The sequence below is a fragment of the Hyla sarda genome, chromosome 11 (assembly GCF_029499605.1).
Source record: "Hyla sarda isolate aHylSar1 chromosome 11, aHylSar1.hap1, whole genome shotgun sequence".
Classification (NCBI taxonomy): Eukaryota; Metazoa; Chordata; class Amphibia; order Anura; family Hylidae; genus Hyla; species Hyla sarda.
The window spans coordinates 28,818,101-28,843,134 of record NC_079199.1 but is presented as its reverse complement, the minus strand read 5'-3'; the positions used below and the strand labels follow the sequence as shown (position 1 = coordinate 28,843,134).

Below are 25,034 nucleotides of genomic sequence, written 5' to 3'. Positions count from 1 at the left end.
AGTCATTGACTCCTTCTTATCCAGTGTATTCTTTTGTAGATGCAGTCATCACTCGGACTTCATCTCCTCCTTGTTCTTTTCTGAAGACATTAGCACAACAAGGAGTAAAAAATATTAAAGGGGTAGTCCAGTGCTGAAAAACTTATCCACTATACTAAGGATATGGGATAAGTTTCAGATCGCGGGGGGTCCGACCGCTGGGGCCCCCTGCGATCTCCTGTACGGGGCCCCGCCTCGCTGTCCAGATAGCGAGTGTCGATCACCGCACGAAGCGGCAACTGACACGCCCCCTCAAGACAGCGCTATGGCAGAGCCGGAGATTGCTGAAGGCAGCGCTCCGGCTCTGCCATAGAGTTGTATTAAGGGGGCGTGTCAGCCGCTGCTTCGTGCGGTGGTCAACACTCCCCCTTCCCGCGGGCTGCAGGAGATCGCGGGGGTTCCCAGCTGTCGGACCCCCGCAATCTGCAACTTATCCCCTATCCTTAGGATAGGGGATATGTTTTTCAGCACTGGATATCTCCTTTTAATGCATCAACGCTACAATCATCTATACTTAAACTTAAAAAATATAATTAATAATAATAAAAAAAAATGTTCTATACATAAACTTAAAAAATATAATAAGAAATTATATAAAAATAGCACTTGGGAACATTTTAGTATTTGGTCCAGGCCCATGATAGATGATTCAATCCTCCCTTAAAGGGGTAGTCCAGTGGTGAAAAACTTATCCCCTATCCTAAGGATAGGGGATAAGTTTGAGATCGCGGGGGGTCCGACCGCTGGGGCCCCCTGCGATCTCTCTGTACGGGGGCCAGGCTCTCCGGCCAGATAGCGGGTGGCGACCCCCGCACGAAGCGGCGGCCGACACGCCCCCTCAATACATCTCTATGGCAGAGCCGGAGATTGCCGAAGGCAGCGCTTCGACTCTGCCATAGAGTTGTATTGAGGGGGCGTGTTGGCCGCCGCCTCGTGCGGAGGTCGACACGCCCCCTTCCCGCGGGCTGTCGGGGCTCCGTACAGGAGATCGCAGGGGGCCCAGCGGTCGGACCCCCCGCGATCTGCAACTTATCCCCTATCCTTAGGATAGGGGATAAGTTGCTCACCACTGAATCACCACTGGACTACTCCTTTAAGATATAATGGGGGAGAGTCCAGAGGAAAAGTTGCCCATAGCAACCAATCAGCTTGCTTCTTTCATTTTTAACAAGGCCCCTGCAAAGTGAAAGAAGCGATCTGATTGGTTGCTATGGGCAACTGGACAACTTTTCCTCTGGACAGGTTTTGATAAATCTCCCCCCATATGTGTACACCTCTTTGCTGTGTGTTTGAGGCCTTATTGTAATAACAAACTAAACAAACAAACAAAAAAAAAAAAACATTCTAACAATTGTTGTTTTTGTTTTCTACAATTGTTTCTTCATGCAATGCTGCTGCATATATAAAAAAAACAACCGCTAGATAATAGGAGATATTCACTGACTGACAATCTGGATGGAGTAGGGAAATGAGCGATTCTCCATTGTCTGAGGAGAATGTGAGAATCTGCAGGAGGATAATCCAGGCTCGCTCCATGCCACGTGTGTGATGCTCTGCGCACGGCTGTTTGAGAGCACAACAAAGAGGTTTTTCTGTAGCATCAATCCCCATCACATGTCACATGCAGCAAAATGACTTGGTATTTAGTCATCGCTCTCGTTTAACCAGATTCGGTGTTAACCGTAAGCGCGCCGTGATTAAAGCCGAAATCTGTTTACATCAAACAACTTCTCAGTTCATGAAAAGTGACCCAGCCTTGAGACTGGATACCATCTCCAGTGTTACATAATGTATCCAGGGCTTATATAATGTTAGCAATTCTTGGTTCACTTTGTTCAAAAGACATAGAAAAGGTGTTCCAAATTTTAAGTTTGTTTTTTTTTTTTTTTTTTTTTTTTTATAGTGATTGCTCCATAATTAAGGAATTTATCCAAAACATGTAGGCTGAGGGTTCTGTGTTCTATGTTTTTTAAAATTAAGTAGAATTTAAATCTGAAACCTTTTAACAACAACAACAATAATAAAAAAATCATAATAATAAAAATCATTAAAAATAAAATAAAAATACTAATAAAAATATAAATCTTATTATTATTATGTAGTAGTTCTGAAACCTTTTAACAATAATAATAAAAAAAATAAAAATATAAATAATAAATATTAATATGTCGTGGTATTATTTCTGAAACCTTGTGACAATAATAATTAGAGATGAGCGAACTTACAGGAAATTCGATTCGTCACAAACTTCTCGGCTCGGCAGTTGATGACTTATCCTGCATAAATTAGTTCAGCTTTCCGGTGCTCCCGTGGGCTGGAAAAGGTGGATACATTCCTAGGAGATTCTTTCCTCAGCAGAATTTACGCTGCAGAATTTTTCCACAGCGTAAATTCCGCCGCGGAAAATCTGCTGTGGACAGCCAAGAAGAGCCCGCCCCCTTTCAAATACGCAGCGGAAAACCCGCAAAAAAATCTGCCCGTGTGAACGTACCCTTAGGTGGGATGCAATGTTAACCTGTAGTTAAATTGGCCTCAGGTGCCTTTATAGCGTAATCCTAACACAGTGTTTCCAAATCAGGGTGCCTCCAGCTGTTGCAAAACTACAACTTCCAGTATGCCCGGACAGCTGGGATTTGTAGTTTTGCAACAGCTGGAGACACACTGTTAGGAAAACACTGTATAAGGATAATGCTGTACGGGCCCTGGGGCCAATATAACTATAACGGTGACTGAAATTGCCACAGAACATCAAAAAGTATTTTTTTTTGGCTTTGATCAGAGATCTTGTAAACAGGATAGTAATCCTAAATGGTTTTGGATTAGTAAATCCAAAATTTTTATTTTAATGTGTTTTTCAGGTTAGACGGCCATGGATGGCTCTAGAAATTGCAGCCATATTGGTTGTCACTTAAAAAAAATGGCTGCAGCAACTGAATATACAACATAAAATATATTTAATTAAAAAGTAATTATTTTCTTATGACCTGTTTGAGTTTTGAGAATGGACAGGAACCTCTCATCCATGGCATCTAGGAATTCAAGATGTCCTATATAGTTTTGTACACTTATGATTTATATCCGTGTGAAAGGATAGGTCCATGGACCTCTAGCCATCTTGAGGACCTATGGGGGCCTCTCAACCAACCTGAAGAAAACCATGCATGTTTGTGAATATTTTATGTAGAGATGAGCGAACTTGCAGTAAATTTGATTCGTCACGAACTTCTCAGCTCGGCAGTTGCTGTCTTTTCCTGCATAAATTAGTTCAGCTTTCAGGTGCTCCGGTGGGCTGGAAAAGGTGGATACAGTCCTAGGAGACTCTTTCTTAGGACTGTATCCACCTTTTCCAGCCCACCGGACCACCGGAAAGCTGAACTAATTTATGCAGGATAAATCATCAACTGCCGAGCCGAGAAGTTCGTGACGAATCGAATTTACTGTAAGTTCGCTCATCTCTAATTTTATGACCCCAAAGGTAGTAGCTGTCTCCGTAACTCCGTAAACCATAGACTTCAATAGATTGTGCCCATACCATGTATTTTGCCCTAAGACCTCTACGTACTGTCAAGAAATATTACCGGGATATTAAAAATTTATAGGGACATTGGGGTACCTTTTAAAGGGGTATTCCGGAGAAAATAAAATTTCAAATCAATAGGTGCCAGAAAGTTTTGTATAGATTTTAAAATGACTCCTATTTCAAAATCTTAATCCTTCCAGAACTTATCAGCCGCTGTAGGCTACAGAGGAAGTTGTGTAGCTCTTTCCAGTCTGACCACAGTGCTCTCTGCTGCCACCTCTGTCCATGTCGGAAACTGCCCAGAGCAGGAGCAAATCTCCATTTATAAATCTTTATAACTTTCTGCCACCAGTTGATTTGAAAAATGTTTTTACTTTCGGAGTACCTCTTTCAATATGAAAAAAATCAAGCATACTTATCTGCCCTGATCCAGTGCAGCCACCGTTACAATGGCCAGCTGTGTTGTCCCTGCAGGAAATGTCTACTCACAGGGCACAATGGTAACCTACCTCATCCAGCAGGCATTTCCTGCAGTGTCGACACACACACACCGTGGGGACTGGGAGTCATCAGAACTGCAGCTGCAGGGGATCAGGAGAGGTGAGTATGCTTGCTTTTTATGTTTGAAGCACCCAGAGTCCACAATAAAAACAAAATAAAACAAAGTTGTTCTGTAAATACCCCTTTTAATCCAGCTCCGGGAGTATACGGTCATAAAGTGAGATACTGCCGCTTCCTTTTATAGTCTGTGCATGTATTTTTTTTTACATGCACCAAACTTAACAATGTTCTTGTTTATAGATTCCAGACTACATTACTTCTTGGCAAGTGCCTTGTTTAGATAATGGTAGGACTAGAGCAGCGGTCTTCAAACTGTGGCCCTCCAGCTGTTTCAAAACTACAACTCCCAGCATGCCCGGACAGCCAACGGCTGTCCAGGCATGCTGGGAATTGTAGTTTTGAAACAGCTGGAGGGCCACAGTTTGAAGACCACTGGACTAGAGCAAAACTAACATGTTGTTTACAGAGGAGAAAGAATGCTCTAAGTATTCTGTGGTAATGTAGACTTGATAAAGAATTGTCTACATATTTGTGATTATGTGCGTGCGCCCAATGTCAGCTGTTACTAAGACCACACACTTGTATTTTTTTATTTTATTTTTTTATTTTTTTTGTTTTTTTTATCTGCGGCTACAGTGATAACTGAAATACTTTACATTTTTGTAACCCTACAATTTTTTTTCTCCTTGAAAAACACCATAAAAACTGAAAATAAAATAGGGGCAGCAATTGTGCCCTGTTGCAAAATGTTTCCCAATTAGGATGCCTCCCAGCATGCCCAGACGGCCAAAGGCTGAAAAGGAACAGGGCATCCAAAGGTCTGATTATTCACTTTTAGAGATGAGCGAACTTACAGTAAATTCGATTCGTCACGAACTTCTCGGCTCGGCGGTTGATGACTTTTCCTGCATAAATGAGTTCAGCTTTCAGGTGCTCCCGTGGGCTGGAAAAGGTGGATACAGTCCTAGGAGACTCTTTCCTAGGACTGTATCCACCTTTTCCAGCCCACCGGAGCACCGGAAAGCTGAACTAATTTACGCAGGAAAAGTCATCAACCGCCGTGCTGAGAAGTTCGTGACGAATCGAATTTACTGTAAGTTCGCTCATCTCTATTCACTTTGAGCAACTTATTTTATCCGATATTGGGCATCCCAAAAAATATTCAGGAACTGTTTTAGCGAGCACTTTGCTTGCAGGGATTGTTCATAAAGAAATTGCGATGAAAAAACGGCTTGCAGACAAACCTTACATTGTATTTGGTTGACTTCCTGGTGACCTGACCTGTGGCCTCCTCTCTCCGTGTGTATTCGTATAATAATGCAGGCTGTTTTGTCTTTTATTGGCTTTGTTCACCATCAATAATCACTGTCTGAACTAAGCACAGGCATTAAGTGAAGCCCTAGCTCAGCTAAAAAAAATAAAAATGCTTTTTAGGCCCAAAAGGTCACCTCATATCCATATGTACCAGGAAGACTTCAATTCCCCAGACGGAGGCCAAAAGCGTCCTTCTTTTGGCCTCCATTTGGTGGTTTACATTAGGGTTACAGTTTAGTATTTTTTTTTTAATACTATATGGAATAGCACAGCAGTCTAAATTATTTCATAAAAGGCATCCAGTAAAAACATATACTGGTAGGTATCTGGCTAATGTCTAAATAAATTGTGTAAGGAACCCCCCTGATGCATATCTCCGATATACCTGGAGACACAGTGTGAAAAAGATTCTTAGATTACCAAGGTTTACCATCACAACGTGTATAATCAAGCAAACTTCAATTGAAGCGGTTCCCATCATTCAACGGGTTTCTCATAATTAAAGGGGTTCTCCACCGTAAGGTGATTTTAGTACGTACCTAGCAGACAGTAATGGACATGCTTAGGAAGGATCCGCGCTTGTCTTGAGGCTAAATGGCTGTGTTGTGAGATTATCATAATACTGTGGCTAGCTTTTTATGAACTGGTATTTCCTGTTTGAGTTTCCTTCTTTGCCTACAAAACCCATAATTCCATTTTTTTCCTCCCTTCCACATATCAGTCACCCCACCCATTGAAACATAAATGAGCTGCATCCATTCAAAAGACCTGTTTTTCAATCGGTGCCTACAGCTGTTGCAAAAATACAATTAGTTGTAGATTGATATCTCTCCCACCAAGCGATCGCTCCACCCATTGAAGCAGACAGGCTCCCTGTCATCAGCTGACTAGTGATGTCAGGTCTCGGCCACATTGGGAAAAGTTTGAGACAGCAGTGTCACGCACATGGATGCGGGCGGTCTGGAACAAGATCTGGATCCTCTACCTGTTTGGCGGATGATTCAGACCATATTGGGGAGCGGAGTCTAAGGTGCTGCTGGTCTTCAGCCGAGCCCGCCGCAAAGCGGGATGGATTTGCTGCGGCAGGCGACACCCAGGTCGCTACCCTCAATACGGCTCGACCACACAGGTAACCGGGCAAGACGAGGTACAGGAGGATGAGACGGAGACGTAGTCAACGTAGCAGAAGGTCAAGGCAGGCGGCAAAGGTTCGTAGTCCGTAAACGTAGCAGAAAGGTCTGGGTACACGGGTACCAAACTGGCAATAGGGTGCGCTTTCTCTCAGGCAAATGGCACTGAAGATCCAGCAGAGGTGTGTGGGAGGTGCAACAGCTTTATAATGTGCTGTACAGGTGCATACAATTATGGGCGTACTGGCCCTTTAAATCTCAGAGTACCAGCGCGTGCGAGCCCTAGGAGACGGGGGACACGCGCGCTGGTGCTGTGACACAGAACAGGAGGCAGCAGGGGAGCGAGGTAAGCGACGGGCCGGGACTCACATGCGGGCACATCCCGCGATGCGAATCCCGGCCCCGCCGGGAGCAGAGACCGCGGCCGCCATGCGTGGCCGAAGCTCAAGTGGTAACAAGCAGTCATTTTGTAAGCTGTTAAAAATAAATATTGGGGTGAAAATCACATAAGAATTGTGAGAAAACCGTCACACACAGGTACAGACACTATATTATGAACTACACTAACTTTACAGCCCGTGTAGCATAGTGAAATGTAAAAATCCTGGAACACCCCTTTTAAACCACTTCATCTGTCAGATACCTGATGAAGCAGTAATTTAATGCTGCGAAACGCGTTGCATGATAGAAAATAAACTGAAGCTTGCTTGATTATCCACGTTGTGAAGGTTCTTTACAGCGCCGCACTCTAACCTACCATTCTCTGGAGGAATTTGCCTATTTGCGTCTATCTTGGGCAGGAGCGGCTGCAGTTGGACTCCATTTGTATGAAAACACTAGATCAACAATATCTGCTAAGCACATAGCTACACTAAGCAGTTTACCTTGTCCCATTGGAAACTCCATCCCATAGAGCGCTGTCTCTGCTTTTTCTTTACATTTTTAGAAGGGCCAAATTTTACGTTACCCCTCAGGGAGCTCTCTGTAGATGAGTTTCTTATCAGTTTTAAGGGGGACTCATCTCCACTATATCTTTTCCTTGTACACCGGTGCCCAGTACTGTACACAGTAGTCAATGTGTGGTCTGACTAGTGATTTGTACAGTGGTAGAATTATTTCCTTGTCGTGGGCATCTATGCCCCTATTGGTGCAACCCATGATTTTATTTGCCTTGGCAGCAGCTGCCCGACACTGGTCACTACAGCTAAATTTACTGTTAACTAAGACTCCTAAGTCCTTTTCCACTTCAGTCGTCCCAAGTGTTCTCCCATTTAATACATAATCCCAGCCAGGATTTTTCTTCCCCATGTGCATTACCTTACATTTATCCGTGTTGAACCTCATCTGCCACTTCCCAGCCCAAACCTCCAACCTATCCAGATCCATTTGTAACAGTGCACTGTCCTCTATTGTGTTGACCACTTTACAGAGTTTAGTATCATCTACAAAGATTTCTACTTTACTCTTCAACCCCTCTACAAGGTCATTAATTAATATATTAAATAGAATAGGACCCAAGACTGACCCCTGTGATACCCCACTAGTAACAGTCACCCAATCAGAATAAGTACCATTAATAACCACCCTCTGTTTCCTATCACTGAGCCAGTTACGTTCCCACTTACACACATTCTCCCCCCAGCCCAAACCTTCTCTTTTTATGTCGCACCGTATCAAATGCTTTGGAAAAAATCCAGATATACGACATCCAGCGATTTCCCCCTGGTCCAGTCTGGAGCTCACCTCCAGGACCGATCCCTCATAAACCATGTTGATATGGGGGTCATACATTTATTTGTATCAAAATAGCACCTCTTAGAAAACCCTCAAACAATTTACATACAACGTATAAAACTAACAGGCCTATAATTCCTGGGGTCACCTTTTGACCCCTTTTTAAATCTTGGCACCACAGTTTCTATTCGCCAGTCCTGGGGAACCTTCCCTGTCACTATAGAGTCCTTGAATATTAAAAATAGGGGTCTGTCTATTACTTAAAGGGGTACTCCAGTGCTTACACATCTTATCCCCTATCCAAAGGATACGGGATAAGATGCCTGATCGCGGGAGTCCCGCAGCTGGGGACGCCCGGGATCATGCACGCGGCACCCCGTTTGTAATCAGTCCCCGAAGCGTGTTCGCTCCGTGTCTGATTACGGTCGACCGCAGGGCCGGCGGCGTGTGATGTCACGCCTCCGCCCCTGTGTGACGTCACGCTCCGCCCCTCAATGCAAGCCTATGGGAGGGGGCGTGATAACTATCACGCCCCCTCCCGTCGGCTTGCATTGAGGGGCGGAGCGTGACGTCACACGCCGCCGACCCTGCGGTCGACCGTAGGTGAATGCCATCTGGACCTGGTGATTTGTCTATTTTGATTATTTTTTTTGTAGGCGGCACTGTACTTCTTCCTGGGTTAGACAGTTGACCTGTACTGGGGAGTTTACCTTATCTCGCTGTATTTCACCTGGCATTTCATTTTTCCTCGGTGAATACAATGGAGAAGAATTTGTTTAATATATTTGCTTTTTCCTGATCCCCGTCTATAATTCTTTCCTCATCATTTTTTAAAGGGCCTACACTTTCATTTTTGACCTTTTTGCTATTTATATAGTTAAAGAAAATTTTTGGGTTAGTTTTACTCTCTTTGGCAATTCGTCTTTCTGTCTCTATTTTCACAGGTCTCAGTCTCCTAGTTTTATATCAGGATAGTTAAAAGTCCCCATTATTATCACCTCATTGTGATTTGCTGCCTTGTTTATTTGCCTCAGTAATTGATCTTCTGGCTCTTCCATTATGTTTGGTGGCTTATAGCAATTTTTTTATGATCTCCATATAACTCTACCCATAATGACTCCACATTATCTTTTCCCTCCCTTCGTCAGTTTTATTGGTCAGACTTCTGGCATTAGTCAACATGCAATTCAATGGTGTAGGTTTGTTTTTTCTATGAAGCCTATCCCTATTGATTATTCTAACCCCTCCCTCCGCTCCACCCCCAGGTACATTAATAAGTCCCCCCCTCTCTATCTACACTATCTTCCCACTCTATGTTGTAGGTTCCCTTCCCCCCAGCCCCTAGTTTAAACACTCCTCCACCCTTCTAGTCATCTTCTGCCCAAGCACAGCTGCACCCTCCCCATTGAGGTGCAGCCCGTCCCTACGGTAGAGCCGGTATCCGACAGAGAAGTCGGCCCAGTTCTCCATGAACCCAAACCCCTCCTTCCTACATCGGCTTCTGAGCCACTTGTTTACCTCCCTGATCTCCCGCTTCCTCTCCGGTGTGGCTCATGGTACAGGTAAAATTTCAGAAAATATAACCTTGGAGGTCCTTGCCTTAAGCTTGCTGCCTAAGTCCCTGAAATCATTTTTAAGGACACTCCACCTACCTCTTTGTCATTGGTGCCGATATGTACCATGACCGCTGGGTCTTCTATAGCTCCACCCAGCAACGAGTCAACCCGATCCGCGATGTGCCGAACTCGAGCGCCAGGTAGACAACACACTTTTCAGCACCCGCACAGCATGTTATGTCTACATATGGGGTATTTCCATACTCAGAAGCAATGGGGTTACAAAATGTGGGGGCATTTTCTCCTATTACCCCTTGTGCAAATGAAAAATTTGGGGTAACACCGGCATTTTTGTGAACAAAACCCTATTTTGTCATTTTATGGCCCAATGTTCCAAACACCTGTGAGGTGTAAATACTCACTGTACACCTGGTTACTTTCCTTGAGGGGTGTAGTTTCCAAAATGATGGCACTTGGGGGGGGGGGGGGGTTTCCGCTGTTCTCGCTCCATTGTAGATCTGTAAATGCTCAAGGCCTCTTAATTCTTCAAAAGCCGACTGCACTGTGCTCGTGATGTCATCAGTGTTCCAAAAAGAAAGGAATTTCCTCTGTAGCATTCAACAGCTAATAAGTACTGGAAGGATTAAGATTTTTTAATAGAAGTAATTTACAAATATGTTTAACTTTCTGCCACTAGTTGATTTAAAAGAAAAAAGGTTTTCACCAGAGTACCCGGGCTTGGTCCCTAAGTGGTTAATCAGATGAAAGCTAGTTATCAGCTTTATAAACTAGAAGCCTCTCTTTTAAGTAATAAAGGTTTCAATATCAATAGGATCAATATGCATCTTACCAAAGCTGGACATGCCCATGTTTCACCAGTTCCATTTCTTTCTGCGGCACGCTTGCCGAGTTCCCATTGGCTGTAAGCTTGCACTTTCCTGGAAAGCGTGTCCTTCTTGCCTGTATTGCTGCAGAGGAATGTGTTGGGGAAGTGTTGTAATCCCAGGGTATTGTTTTTGGTAAACAAACCAAGCATTTCCTTATTCTTAGACATCATATTCTAAAATGCTGATGACATTTTTATAAAAATCTAAGTATATGCGTCATAAGTAGGAAGCACCAGATATGAATTTTCATGCCCAGGAGCCTGAGGAGGCCCCATAAGGTCTCTCTTCTCTATATGAGGAGAGCAGTACTATAAATGAACCATCATAGTTGGGGTCCCTGTTACATATTATGCATCCGTACCCAGATTCGTCACATGATATGTAAAAAAGAAGAAAAAAGAAAAACACTCTAGAATGGTGCAAACATATCAATATTGTACAAAATTGCTATTGTAATACATAATACACAATATACAGGTAAGAGGCTCTCTAAAACCATTTAAAATTGCTAAAAAAAAAAAAAAAAGAGCAAACTCCACAACCCAAAGGGTGAGGGCCATGAACCCCACCCAAGAGGCACTTACCCCCCAATAACTATAATAATGATAATTGGTGGTTACCTTATTGGGGGAAGAGCAAACATCAATACATATAATAATCCCCCTGATCAGTTGCAGTATATCAAAGCATGGTCTCAACAATACAAAGTACAAAACATACAAGGGTATAGGCTCTGGGAATCATGGAATGTGGACATCAGGCCAGACGGAGGGGTATAGGGGATAAACATGTGGGTGAGCGCCCCTTTGAGAAACCCCCACGCATTTCCTCGCCTTCAGATGACTTCCTCAGGGGTGCTGGGGCACAGATTCCTCAGGTTTCGCCTCTTTACAAGCCAGCAGAAGAGAAATTATTGGCTCTGAATGTGAACCCAGAGTCCAGGTATCAAGCAGCTACTGTATTGTAATTTAAATAAAAATATGTAATAGGGTTTTATTATAGACATTAGCTGCAGCTTTTCTGTAGTGTAATAGACAAGTAAAAATGAACTCTGCTTCTGTGCATTGTACAATCCTGGCCCCCACACTTCTTGTGTACAAGGTCAGGCTGACATTAGAGGGGAAGGACCATGCCAGATTGCATTGTTTGTTGAAGTGAAATTAGCTGAGACGGCTTGCATGCACTTACAGAAGCTCTTGTTACCAACGGGATGTGTAGGTGTGGGTAAGCTTTCCTCGGCCCACTGCTTGCACATTGGGGTCAGCACTGCACTGCCTCTGTCTTGCAGCATCTTACTGTTTGAGTCAGTGGCGAGGCAGGCGATTGATTCTGATGACATTAGAAATGCTGGGTCCCTGACACAAACCACAAACCATTCATGGCTTCCTCCGCTTTCTTCATAATGCACATTCTATCGTGGACTCTGGAACCCTGACTTCTTCTAGTAAAGCATCCCCAGGGTCACATTATCAGAAGGAAACTTGGGGCACATATATATATATATATATATATATTTAGCAAATTGTATATGATGAAATGTACCTGTCACTTTAAGAAACTTTTGACAGAGATGTCAAAAGTTTTGATTGTTGGGGATCTGTGTGTTTAGAACCAGCAGGTAGAGCCATGTGGCTGAGCACCATTTTAGGACATTGTCAGTCATCAGATGTAACTCCATCCTCCGTCATGTTAAACGGCGTCCCGCCTCGTCCCTCACACCAATCGCCGTCAGTCGTCAGCCGCAACTCCGTCCTCAGTCAGGTGAAACGGCGTCCCGCCTCTTCCCTCAGACCAATTGCCATCAGTCGTCAGCCGCAACTCCATCCTCCCTCAGGTGAAACGGCGTCGCGTCTCGTCCCTTACACCAATCGCCGTCAGTCGTTAGCCGCAACTCCGTCCTCCGTCAGTGAAACAGCGTCCCGCCTCCTCCCTCACACCAATCGCTGTCCTCCTTCAGCCACAACTCTATCCTCCCTCATCCGAAACTCTCGTCCAAAACGCCGTCATGCCTCAGGCGATTCTCCCCAGACGCAACTTCCTGCCGCATAGTAGAGCCGAGGCTGCACAGCATGTATAGCAGAGTCGAAACTGTGAAACTTGCACGTGTACTACAGACACTACATATGCTACAGAGTCTGTATAGCAGAGCCGACACTGAATAGCATGTACAGCAGAAACCGTATAGCAGAGCCGACACTGAATAGCATGTACAGCAGAAACCGTATAGCAGAGAGCCGACACTGAATAGCGTGTACAGCAGAACCCGTATAGCAGAGCCAACACTGAATAGCGTGTACAGCAGAACCCGTAGAGCAGAGAGCCGACACTGAATAGCATGTACAGCAGAACCCGTAGAGCAGAGAGCCGACACTGAATAGCGTGTACAGCAGAACCCGTAGAGCAGAGCCGACACTGACTTGGCTCTGCTACACGGCAGGAAAGTTTTTCGTCTGAGGGATGACGGAGATTCGGGTGAGAGACTTAAGGATGACAAAGGAGGGAGGAGGAAGTTGCGGCTGACGCCTGATGGAGATTGACCCGAGGGAGGAGGCGGGACGCCCTTTCACCTGACTGAGGGCGGAGTTACGTCTGATGACTGACGATGTCCTAAAATGGACACCGTATTCCTGCATTTCTATAGATATCAGTCTCCTGTCACGAGGACAGAGCAGGGAGAAGTGCTCGCCATCTAAGAGATGATGAGGGTAACAATAGCTTTTGCACGTCCAAGCTTTTTGATATGTACAATTTTTTTCTTGTTTCTTAGGGGCCTTCACTAACCTTTTAAGGGTTTTTGCAGACTATGTTTGTTCATAATTAAAAAGAAAAGGAAAAAAAAAGTTTACTGATAGTAAACTACCGATAAACAAATAAAAAACGTGGATCTCACAGATGTCATACATCATCCCTTACAGTCATGTCAGATGAGCATTGTTCATTGTATTCATTCCAGTATGACAGGAACCCCTGTTTACATTGTCTATTTCATGCAGGATTATTGTACAGATGCAGTAAGTATGCAAGACAGCTGAAACCCCTACCGCATGGACTCTCACAGCATTGCATGGAGTTCCAGTAGGTGTGTGTTATGGACCAATGACCTTTCGTAGGCCAATGTGAGGCCCCATATTGTGCACTAAATGCAATTTCTTTTCTCATTGAAACTGTATAAAATCAAAGTTGCACAGAGGTGCATTATGGGTCCATAGGATAGTATGAAGCTGTATGATGGTGAATGGGGAAGATTTATCAAAACCTGACCAGAGGAAAAGTTGCTGAGTTGCCCATAAGAACCAATCAGATCACTTCTTTCATTTTGCAGAGGCCTTTTCAAAAATGTGTGATGGCCTGGGGGGGGGGGTGTAGGGTATGGGGAGTGTAGCTGTGCAGTAATTAAAGGGTGCTGGTTAACCCTTGCTATTCGTGACGCCAGGGTGTGAGTTCCTCAATAACGCTTTTCCTACATCCACCCTTCCCAAGAGCGATAGGGAGGTAGATAAGAAGAATAGATTGTCCACAACCGGAGAGTTTCTGAAACAGCAATTAACTTTTACTGAAGGTTTTCTGCAAGCTTCAATAATACAACAGTCTCTGAGCATAACAGCTTTTCCTTGGAGATTGACAAAGGTTGGGACTTAAGCATTAAGAGTCTTTTTTTTAGTACTATGCATTGTTCCACTGGATTTAGGGGTTAGTTGCGGTCCAGTAGTCAGGCTAGCATTAGCGGGGATTTAGATTTGAACTCACAGTTTTGGTTCCGCTGAGGCCGGAGGTTTTGAGGCCTAGCGTGTCTTTGAAAGTTGCGGAAATTGCGTCCTGTTAGTCCAGCATCCACGAGAGCAGCAACCCAAGAGAGCGATAATTGGACGCAGCTCCCTTATATGGGCAGGGGCTGGACTAACGCTAATTGGTCCATACTGATGTCAATCACCATTACAAAGATTTGTGGGTAACACGTGACCCAAGGACCTCCTAAGGTCCTCCAACATACAGAGGGTACTAGCATGGTCACATGACCGAAGGTCCTGCGACGCTGAACAAGGTAAGTACTATACATTACTATAGAATATATATAATTATTAAATATATACATATATATTAACATTAGAGATAGACTTGAGGAGAGGCGACTAGGGGCTGTCCCACCTGAGGAACCCTACCTGAACGTAGTTACTCTGACTTTGGGGACCTCTACACTAGGTACGGTATGCAATACGGTACCGGGACACCACAAATGAAAGAAGCGATCTGATTGGTTGATATGGGCAACTCAGCAACATTTCCTCTCGACAAGTTTTGATAAATCTCCCCCCTTTGTGTTTGTGCCAGAGGTCTAATGCTGTCTATAAAAAGGAGATTTTTGTGATTCCACATTCTACCAACAATCTATTGCAGTGGTCTTCAACCTGCGGTCCTCCAGATGTTGCAAAACTACAACTCCCAGCATGCCCGGACAGCCAACGGCTGTCCGGGCATGCTGGGAGGTGTAGTTTTGCAACATCTGGAGATCCGCAGGTTGGAGACCACTGATCTATTGTTTGATGTTATAGCATTAATAAGGGTTGACTATTACTTGGCGGTTCGGACTCTCACATGCGGTTATTAAAATCTGGGGTGCCGGGCGCCATAAAAGTTTATCATTCAGTCATTTGGCCCAGTGCTTTATGTTTGTATTTCTATTGGGACAACTTCTGCTCCACATTGACCATAGTTATAGAACAGTATAGAAAAGGTAAAAGAAAAAAACAGGGATATGCGCCCCTAGTGGAGGATGTTTTTAAGGTGAGATGGAGACAGGTTAAATAGTTGCACTCACCGATTTGCGTTGTGCTGAGAGCACAACACCTATGATAGCCTTAGATGAGATCTCGGGTCTGCAGCCACGGTCCTCTGGAGCAACAGCGATGTCCCAGCAGTATAAAGTAACATGAAAAGGCAAAATTGGGCCATTGATGGCGCTGGTCCTGATGGAAAGAAAGTTCTATAGACCCTTCTCAGTGTCTAAAACCTGGTTTATTAGCACAGAAAGCAACGCGTTTCTGGTCCGAACTGGACCCTTCGTCTGGCAACATGCAGCCTTGCCAGACGAAGGGTCCAGTTCGGACCAGAAACGCTTTCTGTGCTAATAAACCACGTTTTAGACACTGAGAAGGGTCTATAGAACTTTCTTTCCATCAGGACTAGAGATGAGCGAACTTACAGTAAATTCGATTTGTCACGAACTTCTCGGCTCGGCAGTTGATGACTTTTCCTGCATAAATTAGTTCAGCTTTCAGGTGCTCTGGTGGGCTGGAAAAGGTGAATACAGTCCTAGGAGACTCTTTCCTAGCAATGTATCCACCTTTTCCAGCCCACCGGAGCACCTGAAGGCTGAACTAATTTACGCAGGAAAAGTCATCAACTGCCGAGCCGAGAAGTTTGTGACGAATCGAATTTACTGTAAGTTCGCTCATCTCTAATCAGGACCAGTGCCATCAATGGCCCAATAGTTATAGAACAGGCCTTCTCAGATACTTGTGCTGTATCATAACTGCTACGTGCACCAGTCTGAACATTCACAAGTGGTTAATCTGAATTGTTCTTGCTACGTCTTATCTACTTCCTCTTTCACTTTATATGCAAATCGTTACAAAACAAATCAAACAAACCTTTTATACTCTACTGAAAGGGTTACACACCTACGGGTTAATGTAATGCTATAATCACAATATGAGCGCCTCATTATTTTTTATTGCGACACAATGAGAAGCCTTAAATATTGTGCATTACCCTGCAGAACTATCTTTAGCGCAGCAAGTAAAAGGGACTGATCGGAAATGACAGGATGCAGCAATATTCTGTATGTTGTCACCACTGTGGATAGATCTAGAATCTGGCCCCCATCGCTTTGATTCGTTACCCAACCCCTTTGTACTGAAGACAAGACAGTGAGTTGCACTGAGCAGGAAGCATTTTGTTGCTCAGCTTACTGATCACTTTCTATACACTTAGCTATGGCGTGTAACCCCTTGCACTATAGTGGCGAGCCTATAGGACAGTGGTTAGTGAGGCTGCTTCTGTTTGAATTCCTCTTTTTATCATTTGCATATTTTTTTTTTGGATTGCAATAGGAAATAATAAAAATGAAGTAAAGTAGAACTGGGGGGGTAAGGCATGGTTTACATTGCCGTTTGCATCCGACCGGTTCAGGGTCCGATAGGCAAGTTTTTTTTTTTTTTTAGCCAAACAGACCTTGAAAAAGGTCGGATGCAAGCGGCTACTGTCTGGTCCCGACTGACCCCATTTACTTGCATGGGGTCCGTCGGTAATCCGGTAATTTTACAGGATTTATTTCTCTGCTAAAATCCTGTTCTGAGCGGATTGCCGACGGAACTCCAGATAGCCTCCGAGGGCAATGTGAATGAGCCCCAAGTGAGCAGTAACCTTCTGCACAACTATCTACAATAAAGATTGGAGTAGAAGTGGTGTAAAGCGGCACTAGGTATCTGATTCGAGCAGTAAAGCAACTGCTGGGTAATGGTGGATCAGGTAGGAAGGGCTCATTCACATTGCCATCGGACTCTGCTATTCGGAGTTCTGCCGGCAATCTGGTCAGAATAGGAGTTTAGCGGGGGAAAAAATTGTTCAAGCTCAATTTTTTTTCTCTGCTACATTCCTGTAAAATTACTGGATCACTGACGGACTCCATGCAAGTGAATGAGGTCCGTCGGGCCCCTGCAGTAGCCGTTCACACCCAACATGTTTAAGGGTCCGTTCGGCTCGAAAAAAAAAAAAGTGCCTATCGAACCCTGAACCGGTCGGATGCAGCAATGTGAACCTAGCCTTAGCAGTTAAACTTAGTAGCCAACTATAACGTAGGTGCATAAAGATAATGAAATAGAATGATGCATTTACCATACAATAGAAAGTCTCCAGCACTCACCATGGATATTGACGTATTAATCTTCACTCATGGAAGGACCAGGAGTAACAGGTATATAGTGTGGCGCGCTCAGAGGCGTCTGTCAGCGGTTTCGCACAGTGGTGCGGTTTCACGAAGTGGTGTGAGCTTCATCCGGCCTCTGGAGGTTTTGTGCTATGGTGTACACTTCATCTGGCCTTCGACGGTTTTGGGCAGTGGTGTGCGCTTCATCTTGTCTTCGGCGGTTTTGGGCAGTGGTGTGAGCTTCATCCGGCCTTCGGCGGTTTTGGGCAGTGGTGTGAGCTTCATCCGGCCTTCAGCGGTTTTGGGCAGTGGTGTGAGCTTCATCTGGCCTTCGGCGGTTTTGGGCAGTGGTGTGAGCTTCATCTGGCCTTCGGCGGTTTTGGGCAGTGGTGTGCGCTTCATCTGGCCTTCGGTGGTTTTGGCAGTGGTGTGCGCTTCATCTGGCCTTCGGCGGTTTTGGGCAGTGGTATGAGCTTCATCTGGCCTTCGGGGGTTTTGGGCAGTGGTGTACACTTCATCTGGCCTTCAGCGGTTTTGGGCATTGGTGTGCGCTTCATCTGGCCTTCAGCAGTTTTGGGCATTGGTGTGCGCTTCATCTGGCCTTCAGCGGTTTTGGGCATTGGTGTGCGCTTCATCTGGCCTTCAGCAGTTTTGGGCATTGGTGTGCGTTTCATCTGGCCTTCAGCAGTTTTGGGCATTGGTGTGCGTTTCATCTGGCCTTCAGCGGTTTTGGGCATTGGTGTGCGCTTCATCTGGCCTTCGGCAGTTTTGGGCATTGGTGTGCGCTTCATCTGGCCTTCGGCGGTTTTGGGCAGTGGTGTGCGCTTCATCTGGCCTTCAGCAGTTTTGGGCATTGGTGTGCGTTTCATCTGGCCTTCAGCGGTTTTGGGCATTGGTGTACACTTCATCTGGCCTTCAGCGGTTTTGGGCATTGGTGTATACTTCATCTGGCCTTCAGTGGTTTTGGGGCATTGGTGTACACTTCATCTGGCCTTCGGCGGTTTTGGGCATTGGTGTGCGCTTCATCTGTCCTTCGGCCATTTGGGGTAGTGGTGTGCGCTTCATCTGGCCTCTGGCGGCTTCGCGCAGTGGTGTGCGCTTCATCCGGCCTCCAAAGGAGGCCGGATGAAGCGCACACCACTGTGCGAAACCGCCGGCAGACGCCGGTGAGCGCCCAACACTATACACCTGTTACTCCCCATCCTCCGGTCCTTCAATGAGTGATCATTGATACACCAATATCTATGGTGAGTGCTGGAGACTTTGTATTTGTTCTGCACAGCTATGCTTACTGCTTCTTTCGGTGCTCTTGTGTTCGTGCTTTGCCCATGTCGATGACTGACACACACAATCTCCCTTCATTAATAATTGCTAATGAATGCCGCCATTCGGGAGCTGTCTGGAGAGTCAGCTCTTGCAAAGCAGCGGGAGAAGGATGTGACTAAGCACGGTGACCCATTTTACAGTGATGTGCACCTCGCCCAGAGCAGGGAATTGCACCTCTTGCTTCTAAAACCGGCTTACCTTGTTGTTTAGTGAGGGCGTTGGTAGCAAAAAAAAGCCTTCTGCAAAGACAAGTGCCAGGATTCCTGCTCAGTCTGGATATTATTTCTGTATAATTGTGGAGGATGTGTCACCACGTGCCGGGCGATCTGCTCGTACTATGCTCCTGCGCTGCTGGAACAATTTCTGCCACTAACATTGTGAATAATTGATGCACCTTTTTGTGCTCCCCCTTTATCCTTAAATCGCTGTCTGCGCGCGCTCTTGTGAGACAAACTTTTTTTTTTTTTATGCATTTTGGGTGATATCCATAGAAACTTGGTAGCTCTAATTTGTACAAAATGTTCTTGCAGCATATTATTATAATATTATTGAACCTGAAAATCGGCTGAACGGTGAAAAGGAGGAAATGTAAATATTTGGGGTCAGAGGTGAAATAGATTATGACGAAAAAAAAAGCCTAAGGTACGTGCGTATTTTGTGGAAGATTTTCCTACCCATTGATTTCAATGGGTAGGAAAGTCGACAGCAGAAAATCTGCAGCAAAATGTGCACATGTGAACATAGCCTAAGGATTCGTTCACACATGCGGAATTGTGTGTGGATTCCCGGCAGCGTATTTGCTTTGGAAAATCCACAGCGGATTTTTCTGCTGTTGACTTCAGTAGGTCAGCAGAAAATCTGCAATCGTGGCAGGTTTGCAGTTTTTCTGCAGACCCATTGAAGTCTACGGTAGCAAAATCCACAGCGAAAAATCTGCACAAAATCTGACTGAAGGAACTGACCCTTAGACTGGGTTCACATTCCTAAAAGTCTCTTCCTGTAGTTTATATCCACATACAGACAAAAAGGTATGTCCCTATATACCACAGCATGCCCACTCCGAATTGTTTGTGGGACCCCAAAGCGCTGGAGGCCGCTTTTTTTGCCTTCAGCAGAATAAAAGCAAATGGTCGGAAGCAAACCGGACGCAGTCATTACTAGACTACATTTGGTCCAATAAACCAAATTGGTCCATTACAAGTATGTTGGTCACAGTCCTAATATTCCCTCTACTAGACTTCTATGGCGTTTTTTTGTTGTTTTTTTTAAAACTTTTGTATGTTTCTGAATTCAAATGAAGGTGGTTTTTGTCATGTCATGCTCCACTGCAGTATTTCTCAACCAGGGTGCCTCCAGATGTTGCAAAACTACAACTCCCAGCTTGCCCGGACTGCGTTTGCAATGCTATCCGTCAATGGATTTCCAAGTGGATTCCGCAGAAAGAATTGACATGTCCATTCTTTCTGTGGAGGATGGAATCTTACTTTCCGGAGCAGATGTTTCTGCTGCAAAAATTCCACAGTGTGCACAGGGCAGCAGAATCCCATTGAAAAGAATGGAACTTTGCTGCAACAGAATTTTTGATCAGAATTTTTGTCAAATTTAACTCGGAAATTCCGCCTCGTATCATAAATATATAGAGGTGTGTGTATGTATGTATGTATGTATGTAGGTATGTGTATGTATGTATATATATATATATATATATATATATATATATGTATATATGTGTGTGTGTGTGTGTATGTATTTAAATATATATAGTATGTATAATATAATATACTGTACATCAAAATCTTTCATCCAGACATGTACAGATTTATCAAGCAGATGTTTTATATACTGTTAATATGTAAGATATAATGGCTTTTATTATGTTTTAGTATCCAGTAACAAATCATCAGCTGAGTTGCATGAATCTGGGTTACACTTATGAAAGACGATTAAAGGAGTACTCCGATGCAAATCATTTCATGGGCAAAGCAAGCATTAAAGGGGTATTCCAGGGAATTTTTTTTTTTTTTTTTTGCATCAACTGGCTCCAGAAAGTTAAACAGATTTGTAAATTGTTTCTATTAAAAAATCTTAATCCTTCCAATAATTATCAGCTGCTGAAGTTGAGTTGTTTTTTTTCTGTCTGGCAACAGTGCTCTCTGCTGACATCTCTGCTTGTCTCGGGAACTGCACAGAGTAGAAGAGGTTTGCTATGGGGATTTGCTTCTACTCTGGACAGTTCCCGAGACAGGTGTCATCGGAGAGCACTTAGACAGAAAAGAACAGCTCAACTTCAGCAGCTCATAAGTACTGAAAGGATTAAGATTTTTTAATAGAAGTAATTTACAAATCTGTTTTACTTTCTGGAGCCAGTTGATATATATAAAAAAAGTTATATAAGTAATATACCGTACTTGCGCTTTGCTTATTGAATGCTTATTCAGCTTTCTGCTGCCAACCTGAAGCTCTGTAGTTCTCCTTTGCTTGATGAAGCTCGACCCCGTATTCTCAGCGCTCCGCTGCCATGTTAGCCTAATGACTCGCACTTCCCATGAGTCATTGCGGGCTCTGCCTGCCTCCCAGCCCGGAGTCTGCTCCTCCCCCCTCATTTACTTATTCATATGTTTGCTGATCTGGCATGGGCTCAGCTCAGTAAATGCCTATCTTGCGCAGCTGGCCAATCGGATGTGATGAGGGCATCCTGGGAAATGTAGTTGTTTACACTGCGCTGGCCATGCACAGAACATGGAAGTAACGGAAAATTTGGACGGGCATAGCGCAGGAATGGCTGGACCATTCTACACGATAGGGGGCTCTATGGACTGGTACGTGAATGGGCTACATTTTGATATTAGTTTATTCTTTCTAGGGGGCATCAGAGATTTCCTGTAACATGTAACTTAATACATGGCTGCCTGGCAGTCTTAAGGAGACAGATGCTGCCATATAACTTGGTCTTGTGTAATATCTCGAGAGAGATTTTAGCAAATTTTCGATTCGGGAAAGCAGATCTGGTGATATATTATTCAAGACCATGATTGAAACTGAAGACCCCACAATAGGCCGAGACAGGAGAAGGAATCACATTACAGCTGATGCAAGCAGTGCTGAAAGCAAAGCAATACAGCCAGCAATACAACGCTTCTGTACGGAGGAGATGGATATTGCAGAGCTTTTTGGGCTCCTGTGAATTTTTAATGCTGCACATTTTGAGTAAAATGCAAAAATCAGTCAGCGCTGATCGCACATGTAATCTCCAGCCAGAGATTCTGCAGTGTGAAACTGGCCTTAGGGTCTATTTACACGTCAGATTTTCCGCTTGTGAAATTCCGCCTGAAATTAAAGCCCATACACTCTTATGGGATTCCGCACTCCCATTCACACTTCTGAATTTCCGCTTGCGGAATTCCGCTCGGAAATTCCGCTGCAGCAGAGTCCAAATGATTTCAGTGGGATTCTACTGCACTGTGCACACGGCGGGAATCCCGATTCCAGTGTCTGCAGAAACATTGAACCGTTCACTGTTACTGCGGATTCCGCTTGGAAATACTTGGCGGTTACACGTCTCCTTGTGTACTAGGTCATGTGCAGCCTATAAATGATGGAAGCATACTTGTATACAGACTATCCAATGATCCTTTGTGTGGCTCTCCCTGCTAAGGGGTACTCAGCTGGAAAACATTTTGTTTAAATCAACTGGTGCCAGAAAATTAAACAGATTTGTAAATTACTTCTATTTAAAAACCTTAATCCTTCCAGTACTTACCAGCTGCTGTATGCTCCACAGGAAGTTCTTTTCTTTTTGAATTTCCTTTCTGTCTGACCACAGTGCTCTCTGCTGACACCTCTGTCCATGTCAGGAACTGTCCAGAGCAGCAGAGGTTTGCTATGGGGATTTTCTCCTACTCTGGACAGTTCCTAAAACGGACAGAGGTGTCAGCAGAGAGCACTGTGGTCAGACAGAAAGGAAATTCAAAAAGAAAAGAACTTCCTGTGGAGCATAACAGCAGCTGATAAATACTGGAAGGATTAAGATTTTTAAATAGAAGTCATTTACAAATCTGATTTAACTTTCTGATAACAGTTGATTAAAAAAAAAAAAAGTATATTTTTTCCAGTGTAGTACCCCTTTAAGTCTTGTAGTAGACTCTTTAGGGGGAGATTTATCAAAACCTGTGCCAAGGAAAAGTTGCCCAGTTGCCCATAGCAACCAATCAGATCACTTCTTTCATTTTGCCGAGGCCTTGTTAAAAATGAAAGAAGAAAGCCGATTGGTTGCTATGGGCAACTGGGCAACTTTTCCTCTGCAGCGCCCCCTCCCATAGACTTGCATTGAGGGGGTGGGACCGTGATGCCATGAGGGGCGTGGCCGACCCCCGCAACGGGAAAACAGCGTTCGGAACATTTAGTTCCGAATGCTGGCCAGTGGAGTACTCCTTTAATAAGTATGTAAAATGTAATCGCCCATATGCTAATATGCACTGATTCTATTAAGTTTATCCTTTTTGTTATTGACCTTTTTTCTTTTCTGTTTTACAGATATATCTTGTTGGGATGGGTAATGAAGCGGAGTAGATCACGGGATAGAAAATCGATACAATCGCAACCTGCCAGAAACATCACCTTTTTTGATTTTTTTATATTTTTGATGACTTTGGAGAAATCTCCTGATTTACATGCGTTTTTACTACCATGAGTCAGCAGCCTCAGCAGAAGGCTTCGAATAAAAGGACCGGAAAAAGGATAACGTTCTTTAGTGAACCGCAAGGCCACCCTGTCACTAGTAAAGAGCAGCAATTGAAAGAGCAACAGTTATACGGGACTGTGTCACGGTTGCCAATCTCCCAGGCTTCTGAATTGACCAAATCGAATACGTATTCTGCTGCCTCTAACAATATGCTGAACGCAGTCATATACACTCAAGAGAGACCTGATGGCATGAGGATTAACCAGCAGCCAGCTCCCGGAAACTGGAATGTCGGAGATCGGAATGAGGCGGCATGGGCTGCTCAACAAGCCAATATGTGGCAGAGAAATGCCTCGGGTTATCCTATGCAAATGATGCCCACATATTATAACCATCATGAAAATGTCAAGCGAAGCCAAGACAAGGGAGTAGGAGTGTCCCAGATAGAGATGTATGGAGATGCTCTACAACAGATGATGACTCAAAAGACACAGTTGGGCCAACATCAGCTCGCTCAGCAGCAGGCGCGCCTAAACTCCATATTGCAAGCTCAACAACAACAACAACAGCAGCAACAACAGCAACAGCATCAGCAAAATCAGCATCTGGCTTTGCAGTCTTTCCAAATGGCCTTTGGACATCAGGGTCAGAAACCCTCTCTGCAAAACCTGTTCCACGTTTTTCCAGATGCTCAGTCAAATGCTGCTTACGCTGCTCAGCAGAAACAACAGACTGCTCTTCCTAAGATGCAACTTTTTGAGAATTTTTACCCATCACAGCAGCAGCAACAGGCAGCCTATGCCATGCAGCAGGGTATTCCACTAAACCAGCACGCAGCTCCCCAACAGAAAGGGTCAGCGATGAACCAACCACAACGTGTCACATCTGAGGAATATATGAAAGCTCTTGCAGAGCACGGTCAGCAAGCTGTCCTGCCCAAAGCTCAAATACCTTTGCCACGCAGGTCCCGAAGACTTTCCAAAGAAGGACCTGAACCTTTACCTCCCACGGAGGTTGGACAATCAAATAACCCTTACACACAGCATCAATATGAGCAGGATCTGCAACATCAGTTAGCGGCTCAGGAGAGGTACAAGCAGCTTGTATCAAGGGATGTACAAGAAACCCAGCATGGCGTCCGCCATGAAACAGACAGTGCACCGCTACCTCACAATGGTAGAACAAGAGAGGTCCAGGCAGCAGAACAAAACTCAATGGGGCCAATACAGCCAACTGGAGCAGGAGGTGTGACGGTGATCCAGTCAACCCGGCGAAGGCGCCGGATATCGCAGGAAGCCAATTTATTTACCTTAGCCCAAAAAGCTGCAGAAATGCCAAATCTTGAAAACACTAAGGTAAGG

General features: G+C 44.5%; 1 protein-coding gene across 11 annotated transcripts in view; it reads left to right on the top strand.

Annotated features, from left to right (window-relative positions):
- MIDEAS (mitotic deacetylase associated SANT domain protein) overlaps window positions 1–25,034 on the top strand; it is a 143,167-nt gene that overhangs the window by 90,719 nt on the left and 27,414 nt on the right. For all 11 annotated transcript variants that reach the window (XM_056547117.1, XM_056547118.1, XM_056547120.1 and 8 more), the window contains one exon: window positions 23,526–25,028. In XM_056547117.1, the coding sequence (XP_056403092.1) occupies window positions 23,679–25,028 (1,350 nt within the window). In that variant the 5' untranslated portion in view covers window positions 23,526–23,678. The remainder of the gene's footprint in view (window positions 1–23,525; window positions 25,029–25,034) is intronic.